The 12,051-nt window shown below is 43.4% G+C and overlaps 1 protein-coding gene across 1 annotated transcript in view; it reads left to right on the top strand.

Annotated features, from left to right (window-relative positions):
• The window catches only part of LOC132207819 (utrophin-like), a 35,918-nt gene that overhangs the window by 9,399 nt on the left and 14,468 nt on the right, over positions 1–12,051 (top strand). Inside the window, exon 3 of the mRNA XM_059643672.1 lies at positions 21–187. Coding sequence (XP_059499655.1) covers positions 21–187 — 167 coding nt within the window. The remainder of the gene's footprint in view (positions 1–20; positions 188–12,051) is intronic.

Here is a 12,051-nt window from a genome sequence, read left to right as displayed (position 1 = left end):
GATCTTTTATTTTCTTCTAGGGCCAGAACAAACCAGAGATTGATGTTAAACACTTTGTAGAGTGGATGAGATTGGAGCCTCAGTCCATGGTGTGGCTGCCTGTTCGACACCGTGTGGCAGCTGCTGAAACTGCAAAACATCAGGCTAAGTGTAACATCTGCAAAGAGTACCCACTCGTAGGTTTCAGGTGAGATGTGCAAACCAGCAGAAAGTTAGAGGGAGTTAGTTTTTAAAGAAAGCTTTTACTTTAGATGTTCTATTAGAAACTCCATCAGTCAACAACACAACTGAGATCATCACAAAACCCGAACAAATTCATGGACCAGAGAAGTAATTAGGACAAATTAAGTATCAACTTTTTTACCTTAATTTTTTGTGAGAGGTGAGTGCTGCATGCTTTTGGTATTTTGTTCGCAGTTGCATTGATCACAGACACTGTGGCTCAGAACGGATTGTGACTCGACTTCCGGTTGGTTCTGTAATTTGCAATTATTGGGAATTTACAGAAAGGCCTTTTTATTAGTCCTGTAATCAGTGTGTGTGCATCCTATGAAAGTGATTGCTGTGTTGTTGCTAAATGATCGATAAAACTTCTTGTCCACAACTAGTAAATTAAATTGCAGATTTGGACAGGATTTCTAAGGGGTAAATTGAACCTTTTTGGTGAACTATTCTCCTACATTTCTACGATTGGCCATCTTGGAGAAGGTGCGTGTTACTGCCATTGATCTGATCAAACAACTCTCTGTCTGAGAAGAACTGGAGTGAGAGCCCAACTGTGGATGAAACTATGACTGCCGTAACTAAATCAAGAGCAACAGCGACCCGGAGTCAATTGAATTCCATCTGAAGCTTGAGGAATGGTGGCCTAACTCTGAAGGCCAAGATCTGTTAGCTTTTCATGGACTATGAGGAACAGGGCAGGATTTCACAGAATCTTTAAGATGCCATATCTTGTACAAAACTGAAGGAGAAATGTCAGATTGCTCAAAGAACCATGAGATCACCAGCCTTTGCATTGCTGGGAAGATTCTGGCAAGGTTACTTCTGAATAGGTTTATACCACCATGGCAAATGAAAACCTTCCGTGCGAAGGGAACTTTGTGAAAATGTTGGAGAGAGACAGAGCAGGACCAATTTACAATAACGATTCCAGGGTTGAGATATCTCATTATGAAAATTGATTAGAGGAATTGGGACAGCTTTCCTCGAAGATGCTGAGACTTAGAAGAGATTATTTTGAATCTTGCAAAATCATTTGAGGTCTGGTCAGAGTAGACGAGGGGAAGACTTTGCTACTTGTGACAGAATTGAGAATAAGATGCAGAGGTTTGAAGTGATTGACTAAAGAAGTAACTGCAGTGTAAGAAATAGCTTTATCACAGTCTATAGAATGCATTACCTAGAGGAGGCAGTTTCAGTAAAAGATGCAAGAAAGCACTAGTTGATTAATTAAAGAGAAATAATGTGCAGGTTAAGGAAAAGGCACTAATTTGTGATATGTATTTGGAGATCTAGTTCAAACATGATGGACCAAATGGCTTCCTTTTACTGTGATTTGGACTTAAAATTACTTTAAAGTAAAGTGTAATTGGCTCTGGGACACGGCGGAAAAGGGTGAGGTAAACAGGACGTGAGTGATCGCAGACTTGACAGTTCGAGGGACAGATAGGAGATTTTGTAGCCACAATCAGGAATCCAAACACAAAACTTGCATGAAAGAACAAAGAAGAGGAATAGATTCAGTTGCCCCGAGCGAAGACTGTGACCACACCTTCACCCGCTGTTGGAGAATCTGCCTGATATGAATGAACCAACCACCAATAGGTCCGCAACCAAAAAGCACAACTTTCCTCGCGTGTTCATCCAGTGAGAAGCACCAAGAGGAAGGCAGCCTTTTTCCTACATTTTGTCAGCTTGACCATTTGGGAAGAGAGCCCCCCTTCTCTGACATTCTGTTCTATAAAGATCAAATGTATTGGTTCCTGATGTTGCGTGAGGCCAGTGAACTTCCACAATTCTACCACACTGTTGCTTCCAAATCTATTTCTTTCCTTACCATCTTCTCATGTTTCATCTTCTCAATCAACCGTCTGTCTGTGTTTCTTCCGAATGTTGTTCAGAAAAGTAATTCCTTTCATCCCTTTAACTTCCAAATTATGTTTGTTCCTCACGGAAACTGGTATTCTGCTTCACTTTATCTATTGCCTTGAAAATTCTGGACTAATCTGTAATTGACAGTGAGTTTCCTGTTAGCAGTGCTATTTACAAGAGGATTAACTGAACTTAACCACTTCAGTGCATAATTTAATATTGCTTTGCATATCTCCAAAAATTTTAAGAGCCTGCTGTTTGTACTTTTATGTTGGTTTTCATGGCTATTTAGTTTCTGCTCACACATTTGAGTGCTTGCTGAGTCTCAGAGTTTGGCTTCATGACAGGAATCCTGAAGGCAATATCCTCTGTTTTGCACCATCTCATCGTATTGATGACCTACATTCTGTATGCAGTTCTATCCATTCATCTGTTGATAATTTCACACTACATTGATCAAGTCCTTCCATTTCATGAGAACATTTTCCATTCTTGCAAGGGATTTGGCTATCACTGGTGAAGTTATCATTTGTTGTCCTTCACTAATTGCCGTTGAACTGAGTGGATGGCTGGGAGGGTGGTTCAGAGCTACCTACATTGCTGTGGCTCTGCAGCCACATGTAGTGGTGTAAGGATGATCGAATACTCCCCGAAAGGACATGAGTGAATCGGATGGGTTTTTACCAACATTTGTTGATAGTTTCATGATAGTGTTGCTGGAAATAACTTTTAGTTCTGAGTATTTTTTAATGAAATGTAAATTTGACCAGCTACAGTGTTGGAACATGAACCTACATTCTCCAGAGCATTTAGCTCAATGATATTGCCACTATACCACTGTGACTCAGCCATTATTGCAGTTTATTTCTTCGCTATTTCTTCTCTTTCCCTGGAGTACTTCCCTTCTGCTGTCTGAGCTGAAAATGTGTGTCCTCCTCCTTCAGTGTTGCCTTTACAGCTTCACATGTTACAATCGCTGCTCGTCAGATTTACCTTTTCCAGGAAGATTCTGGCAAGGTTACTTCTAAATAGGTTTATGCCACCGTGGCAGATGAAAACCTTCCATACTATGGGAACGTTGCAGCGCAGAAGCAATTTAAATAATTCCAGGGATGGGATATCCCATTATGAAAATTGACTGGGGGAGTTGGGACAGTTTTCCTCGACTGACCTAGCATTTGCTTCTCCCCACACAATTTTGCCGTTTCTTCAAAATAAAAAAAATACATAATTTAACTACTTAACTTGCATTCCTTGGATGGTTAAAAATATCCAAACAAAAATGAACATTTCTCTTACTTCTTGTTCTTCCTTAATAGGTGCCGCAGCCGAAAACACTTAAATTATGACATCTGCCGAAGCTGTTTCTTTTCGGGACACACATCCAAGGGGCACAAGTTACATTACCCAATGGTGGAGTACTGCACTTCAGTGAGTAATACATTGTTCCACTTGATAGAATTATTCTGATCTGTGGAAACTTAGGGATTTAACCATTTAAATACAATCTGCCCTCAAAGTTGAAGTAGTTTGCTAAAATGATAAAAGGCCAACAGCTTAAATCAGGCTTCAATACCAGAAATACAATGTTGTGCAGAAGCTCTTTGAGGTCAAGTTGAGGCTCACGCCCACTCTTTTCTCCAGCTTTGTCACCACCATTCTTAATCTCATCAAGAACAAGCTTCTCAGTGGCCTGGACAGGATGGATGGAAAACCTTTTCACCTCAACCAGTTAAAATCACCGAAGAAAATGACACTGACCTCGCTTATGGAGCTTCAGTATGTGGTTCACAACGTCATTTCCGCTCGCAGAAGTCTTCAAATCTCCCTTAAGGCCTTTGCAGAAGTATACTGAAGAATTAGCCTCAACCTTAAATTTGCCACCCAGGTTGATGGGGTTGTTAGGAAGGCATACCGTGTGTTAGGCTTCATTGGTAGAGGGATTGAGTTTCGGAGCCATGAGGGCATGTTGCAGCTGTACAAAACTCTGGTGCAGCCGCACTCGGAGTATTACGTACAGTTCTGGTCGCCGCATCATAGGAAGGATGTGGAAGCGTTGGAAAGGGTGCAGAGGAGATTTACCAGGATGTTGCCTGGTATGGAGGGAAGGCGTTATGAGGAAAGGCTGAGGGACTTGAGGCTGTTTTCGTTCGAGAGAAGAAGATTAAGAGGCGACTTAATAGAACCATACAAGATGATCAGAGCATGAGATAGGGTGGACAGTGAGAGTCGTTTGGCTCGGATGGCCATGTTTGACACGGTGGGGCATAGCTTTAAATTGAGGGGTGATAGATATAGGACAGAAGCCAGAGGTAGGTTCTTTACTCAGAGAGTAGTAACGGCATGGAATGCCCTGCCTGCAACAGTAGTAGACATGCCAACTTGAAGGGCATTTAAATGGTCGTTGGATAAACATATGGATGATAATGGAATAGTGTAGTTTTGATGGGCTTCAGGTTGGTTTCACAACATCAAGGCCGAAAGGGCCTGTACTGGGCTGTTATGTTCTGTGTTCGAACCTCAAGATGACTCAAATCCTTTACCAATCTGTCAAGTTGTGGCCCATCTTTTCATCAAAATTAATAGAGAAATCCTCCCAAATGTAGAACATTTCCCTTAGATGGGACGCTCTCTCTCTTTTAAGGCTGACATCGATACAGAGATTCTAACATTACGTCCAATCTGCGAGTGGCACCTTTGGACTCCAGAGGATGAGAATGCACAATTGTGACATCTGTGCTGATCGCAAGATCCTTGAGTTCAAGGCTTGCATCGTTCAGCCTCTTCTATATGACTGTGAAACCTGGATAACATAGAGCTGCCACTTCAAGACCCTTTCAGCACAGTTTTGTCATGGATTCTCCACATCAGCTAGGAGGAAAAACCTCCTAGCATCAGCATTGACGCCATGATGATTTGAAACAAACCCCATTGGGCTGGCCATGTACTTGGGATGCCTAAGTTATGACTACCAAAGTAAATTTTTGCCAACTCAAGGAAGGCATCTGATCAAGAAGTAAAAGGAAGCATTTCAAAGACCTTGAAATGTTCCTTCAAGAAATACTACATCGAGGTCAAAGTATGGGATATCCCCATTCAGAAGAAACCAACTTGGTGAATCTCCTGTATGAAGGCACATAATTCTTCAACATCACCAGACAAGAAGTTGAAGTGTGGGAAAGGAACTGGAGAAAGGAATGCTGGTGTTCTCAAGGCCAAGACCACTTCCATCACACTGAAAGACCTCCTAAACATGTGGTCAGATATGTGGCTCTAGTTGAGGCTAATCAACCCGCACAGAGCTCATGACCTGTGATATGGAATTTCCAAGCTGGGCAATCATACTCATCAGCCAGTGATGGCTCTTAATATTGTGCAGAATGTGATTTGATCACAAATGAGTACTGTGTGTAGCTTTGAGCATTGCCACAGAAAGACCAGGTTTTATAGAATAATCAGAATGGTGCTGCATGAGAAACTGGAATTAGGAGGAGATAGGTGATACTTAATTGTTATTTGTTTCTGGGCCATTGGCATCGCTAACTGGGCCAGCATTTACTTCCCATCCTTAGTTACCCTTGTAATTGGTGAATCAATGTAGCCCATGTGCTGTAGGTAGACTCAGTCAGTCAGGGGAGAATTTCCAGGACTTTGACCCAGTGGTAGTGAAAGAACAGCAATATATTTCCAAGTTGAGATGGTGAGTGGCTTAGACAGGGTGTTGTAGGTGGTGCTGTTCCCATATATCTGTTACGCTTGCCCTTGTGGATGAAATTTGTCATAGGTTTGGAAAGTCCTGTCTCAGGATCTTTTGCAGATTTCTCAGTGCATCTCATAGATGGTGCACACTGCTGCTATTGAGCACTGCAGGGAGGAGGCTGCTTTTTCCTGGATGGTGTCGAACTTCTTGAGTGCTTTCGCAGCTGCACCCATCTAGGCAAGTGGGGATTATTCCACCATTCTTCTGACTTGTTCCATGTAGCTGGTGGACAGGCTTGGGGAATCAGGAGGTGAGTCACTTGATGCAGTAATCGGAGCTTTGGGCCTGCTCTAGTAGCCACTGCATTTAAATAGGAAGTCCAGTTGAATTTCTGTTCAGTGGTAAAACCCGGGATTTTGATAGCGGACAATTCAGTGATGGTGACACCTTTGAATGTCAAGGGACAATTTATGGATTTTCTCTTCCTGGAGATGGTCATTACCTGGTATTTGTGCAGTATAAATGCGACTTGCCAATTACCAGCCCAAGCCGAGACATCGTTCTGGCCTTGTTGCATTTGGACATGGACAGATTCAGTATCTGAGGAGTGGTGAATGATGCTGAATATTCTGCTATCCCTGGTGAACATCCCCACTTCTGAGCTTATGATGGAGAGATGATGGGATAAATCAGCTGAAGATGGTTAGGCTTCGGACTGTACCCTCAGGACCTCCTGCAGGTGACCTCTAACAACCAAAATGCCAATCATGAGAGGCGATGACCTAATGGTATTATGACTAGACTATTAATCCAAACACTCAGGTAATGTTCTGAGGACCTGGTTCAAATTCCACCATGGCACATAATGGAATTTAAATTCAATAAAAATCTGGAATTAAGCATCTAATGATGATCGTAAATCCATTGCCAATTGTCGGAAAACCCCATCTGATTCACTTATGTTCTTTAGGGAAGGAAACTGCGTGGCCTGCTGTGGCCTACATGGAACTCCAAATATCAGTTGGGCAATTTGGGATGGGCAATAAAAGCTGGTCTAACCAGCAATTACCTCTTTCCGATTCAAGAATGAAAAAATATCGTCCTCTGTACAGATATTATTCCAACCAGTGGTGAGTTTCTGCTGGATTCCCACCAGCTCCAGTTATGCGAGCGCTCTTTGATGCCACACTCGGTCAAATGTAGCCATCCTTAGCTCACCTCGGGAATTCAACTCTTTTGACCATGTTTGAACAAAAGCTGTAATGAAGTCAGGAGCTGATGAGGTGGCAGAATTGAGGATCTTCTACAGGGATCCGAGGGATGTGGCATATCGAGATTTCCAGAAAGAATTTGACCAGTTGCTGCATAAAAAAGTGAACCAGAAGGTTAGATCCAAGGGGATTAAGGGTAGAATATTGGTTTGAATAAAGGGCTGGCTAACTGACAGAAAGCTGAGTGTCAGGATAAATGAGTCTTTGCCTGGATGGTGAATTGTTACTGGTGGGTTGCTGCGGGGTTCATGTCTCTGACCTGAACTATTTGTAACATATACAAATGATATGTAAGCAGAGACAAAATGTAACATAACAGAATGCGTGGATGATTCTGAAAGAGATGGGAAAACAGCCTGTGATGTGAAATAAAACAGAGACAGCTGAATATTGACAGGCGAGGAGAATGGACCAGAATCTGGCAGGTGGTTAATGTGCATAAGCACAAGGCTTGCCTATTTTGTCCATGAAAAAAAGGGCGAATTTTTATTTAAATGGAGGGAAGGTTCAAAGTGTGTCAGTGCAGAGTTGTCTGGCTGTCTTTGTAGCTGAAAGTGGGTATGCAGGAAGAGCATAGCATAAGAAAGGCAGATGGAACTCTGGCATTTATCACCAAAGGACTGGATCATTAAAGTAACACAGTGTTTTTCCGAACACATTGGGTGTTGGTGAGACCAAAGTATTGTGTCCAGTTTTGATCCCCTTACTGAGGATGGATACATCTGCACTGGAGGCAGTTCAGAGGAGGTTGGACTGATTGATTCCCGGGATGAAAGGGCTGTCATATGAGAAGTTGCTGAGTAGCTTGTGCCTGTACTTGCTGGTGTTCGAGAGAGTGAGGGGGTGGTTCTGATTGAGGTATATAAAATAGTAAAGGGGATTGAAAAGATGGGCATTGAGCACATGTTCGCCATTGTGGGACAGTCTCAAACAAGAAGCTGTAGCTATCGAGTGAGAGATGGAATGTTCAAAATGGAGATGAGGAGAGAGTTGTGAATCTGTGGAATTCATTGCCCCTGAATGCAATGGAGGCAGCACCAATCGACCGATTCAAGAAAGAAATAGATATGTTTCTGATGAAAAATAGGGAGAAAGGGCCATGGGGAGCAGGCAGGAGAGTGGAGTTGAGATCAGGAAAGGATCAGCAACCACGGCTAACAAGATAAGTCAGGGACAGGATGAAAGCAAAAGAAAAAGCATAAAATGTGTTGTGGTTAGTGGGAAGCCAGTGGATTGGGAAGCCTTTCGAAAACTCGCGGCGGACATGTAAAAAGGCAATAAGGGGGAAGATGATGAAATTTGAGGGCAATATTAATGAGGGTAATATGGAAAAAAATTGCATGAGTTTTTTTCAGCTAGAAAAGGTATGAGAAAGGCAAGAGTACAAATAAAGAGAACAAAGAAAATTACAGCACAGGAACAGGCCCTTCGGCCCTCCGAGCCTGCTCCGATCGAGATCCTCTGTCTAACCTGTCACCTATTTTCGAAGGGTCTGTGTCCATTTGCTCCCTGCCTATCCATGTACCTGTCCATAAGACCATAAGACATAGGAGTGGAAGTAAGGCCATTCGGCCCATCAAGTCCACTCCGCCATTTCAGTCATGGCTGATGGGCATTTCAACACCACTTGCCTGCACTCTCCCCATAGCCCTTGATTCCTTTTGAGATCAAGAAGTTGTCGATGTCTGCCTTGAAGGCATCCAACGTCCTGGCCTCCATGCACTCTGCGGCAATGAATTCCACAAGACCACCACTCTCTGGCTGAAGAAATGTCGTCTCATTTCAGTTTTAAATTTACCCCCTCTAATTTTAAGGCTGTGCCCACGTGTCCAAGTCTCCCCGCCTAGCGGAAACAACTTCCTAGCGTCCACTCCTTCTAAACCATACATTATCTTGCAAGTTTCTATTAGATCTCCCCTCAACCTTCCAAACTCTAACGAGGACTATCCCAGGATCCTTAGCCGTTCATCATACGTTAAACCTACCATTCCAGGGATCATCCGTGTGAATCTCCGCCGGACATGCTCCAGGGCTAGTATGTCCTTCCTGAGGTTCAAAATTGGACACAGTATTCTAAATGGGGCCTAACTAGAGCCTTCTAAAGCCTCAGAAGCACATCGCTGCTTTTATATTCCAACTCTCTTGAGATAAACAACAACATTACGTTCGCTTTCTTAATTACGGACTCGACCTTCAAGTTAACTTGTAGACAATCCTGGACCAACACTTCCAGATCCCTTGGCACTTCTGACTTGCGAATTTTCTCACCATTTAGAAAATAGTCCATGCCTGTATTCTTTTTTCCAAAGTGCAAAACCTCACATTTACTCACATTGAATTTCATCAGCCATTTCCTGGGTCACTCTCCTAAACTGTCTACATCTTTCTGCAGCTTCCCCACCTCCTCAGTACGACCTGACTGTCCACCTATCTTCGTATCATCGGCAAACTTCGCCAGAATGCCCGCAGCCCCTTCATCCAGATCATTAATATATAAGGTGAACAGATGTGGCCCCAACACTGAACCCTGCGGGACACCGCTCGTCACCGGTTGCCATTCTGAAAAAGAGCCTTTTATCCCAACTCTCTGCCTTCTGTCAGACAGCCAGTCCTCAATCCAAGCCAGTAGCTCACCTTGAACACCATGGGCCCTCACCTTGCTCAGCAGCGTCCTGTGAGGCACTGTATCAAAGGCCTTTTGGAAGTCTAGATAGATAACATCTACTGGGATTCCCTGGTTTAACATACTTGTTACCTCTTCAAAGAATTCTAATAGGCACGACGTCCCCTGACTAAATCCATGCTGACTTGTTTTAATCTGACCCTGCACTTCCAGGAATTTAGAAATCTCATCCTTGACAATGGATTCTAGAATTTTACCAACTACTGAGGTTAGGCTAATCGGCCTGTAATTTTCCATCTTTTGCCTTGATCCTTTCTTAAACAAGTGAGTTACAACAGCAATTTTCCAATCATCTGGGACTTTCCCTGACTCCAGTGACTTTTGAAAGATCACGAACAATGCCTCCGCGATTTCCTCAGCCACCTCCCACAGAACTCTAGGATGTAGCCCATCGGGGCCAGGAGATTTATCAATTTTTAGACCCTTTAGGTTTTCTAGCACTTTCTCTTTTGAAATGCCTACCGTACTCAACTCTGCCCCCTGACTCTCCCTAATTGTTGGCATACTACTCATGTCTTCCACTGTGAAGACTGACGCAAAGTACTTATTGAGTTCTTCAGCTATTCCCTGATCTCCCATTACTCGCCTTCCAGCATCAATTTGGAGCGGCCCAATATCTACTTTGGCCTCTCATTTGTTTCTTGTGTATTGAATGAAGCTTTGACTATCATTTCTAATATTACTAGCTAGCCTACCTTCAAAATGATCTTCTCCTTCCTTGTTGCTCTCTTTGTTATCCTCTGTCTGTTTTAGTAGCCTTCCCAATCTTCTGATTTCCCAGTGCTCTTGGCCACTTTATAGGCTGTCTCTTTTTCTTTGATATATTTCCTGACTTCCTTTGTCAGCCATGGCTGTCTAATCCCACCCCAGATAATCTTTGTTTTCTTTGGCATGAACCTCTGTACTCTGTCCTCAGTAACACGTATAAACTCCTGCCATTGTTGGTCTACTGTCTTCCCCGCTAGGCTCTGCTTCCAGTCGATCTTCGTCAATTCCCCTCTCATGCCCCTGTAATTACCTTTATTTAACTGGAATACCAGTCCATCCGATTTTGCCTTCTCTCTTTCAAACTGCAGACCGAACTCTCCCATATTATGATCACTGCCTCCTAAGTGTTCCCTCACTTTCAGATCTTTTATAAAGTCTGGCTCAGTGCATAGCACCAAGTCCAGAATAGCCTGTTCCCTTCTGGGCTCCATCACAAGCTGTTCCAAAAAGCCATCCTGCAAACATTCCATGAACTCTTTTGCTTTGGATCCACCAGCAACATTATTCACCCAATCCACCTGCATGTTGAAGTCCCCCATGATCACCGTGACCTTGCCTTTCTGACGTGCCCTATTTATTTCTTGGTGCATCTTGCGCCCCTCATCCTGATCACTGTTAGGAGGTGTGTACATAACTCCCATTATAGTTTTTTTTGCCTTTGTGGTTCCTCAATTCCACCCACATAGACTCCACATCTTCCGACCCTATGTCATTTAGTGCCGTAGATCTCATTCCATTCTTAACGAACAAGGGAACCCCACCCGCTCTGCCCACCTCCCTCTCTTTTCGATATGTTGTGAATCCTTGGATGTTTAACTGCCAGTCCTGAGCTCCCTGCAACCATGTCTCCGTGCTGCCTACCACATCATAATCATTCAAGAGGATTTGTGCTGTTAATTCATCTACTTTGTTGCGAATGCTAAGAGCATTTAGATGAAGTGTCTTAATGCAAGCTTTCTTATCAATATGAGAGAGGTTGGACATGCCAAGATGCCTTAAGTTATCCTTCCTTTTTGCTGTATTCCTAGTCTGCCTCGAGCTTAAATCCTCCTGTACACATGCTATCCTGTTGCTTATCTTTCCATTTAACTCCATACTCCCTGTCTCTTTCACTTTCCCTTCCCCCCGACTCACGAGTTTAAAGTCTGACTGACCACCCTATTCATCTTTTTTGCTGGAACACTGGTTCCAGATCGGTTCAGGTGGAGACTGTCCCGATGGTACAGATCCCCCCCGGTTCCAAAACTGATGCCAATGCCCCATGAAATGGAATCCCTCTTTCCCACACCAATTCCTTCGCCACATGTTTACTTCCCTAACTTTCTTTTCCCTTTGCCAATTGACACGTGGCTCGGGCAGTAATCCAGAGATTATGACCCTTGAGGACCTGTACTTCAATTTCTTTCCTCGTGTTTCATAATCCCTGAGCAGGACCTCTACCCGAGCTTTGCCTATGATGTTAGTCCCAACGTGGACCACAACAACCGGATCTTCCCCCTCCTGCTCCAATATCCTTTCAACCCGGTCGGAGATGT

Source organism: Stegostoma tigrinum, unplaced genomic scaffold (assembly GCF_030684315.1).
Source record: "Stegostoma tigrinum isolate sSteTig4 unplaced genomic scaffold, sSteTig4.hap1 scaffold_167, whole genome shotgun sequence".
NCBI classification, from domain to species: domain Eukaryota; kingdom Metazoa; phylum Chordata; class Chondrichthyes; order Orectolobiformes; family Stegostomatidae; genus Stegostoma; species Stegostoma tigrinum.
Note: the sequence above shows the minus strand (reverse complement) of the source record. Positions and strands in the feature narration are given on the sequence as shown.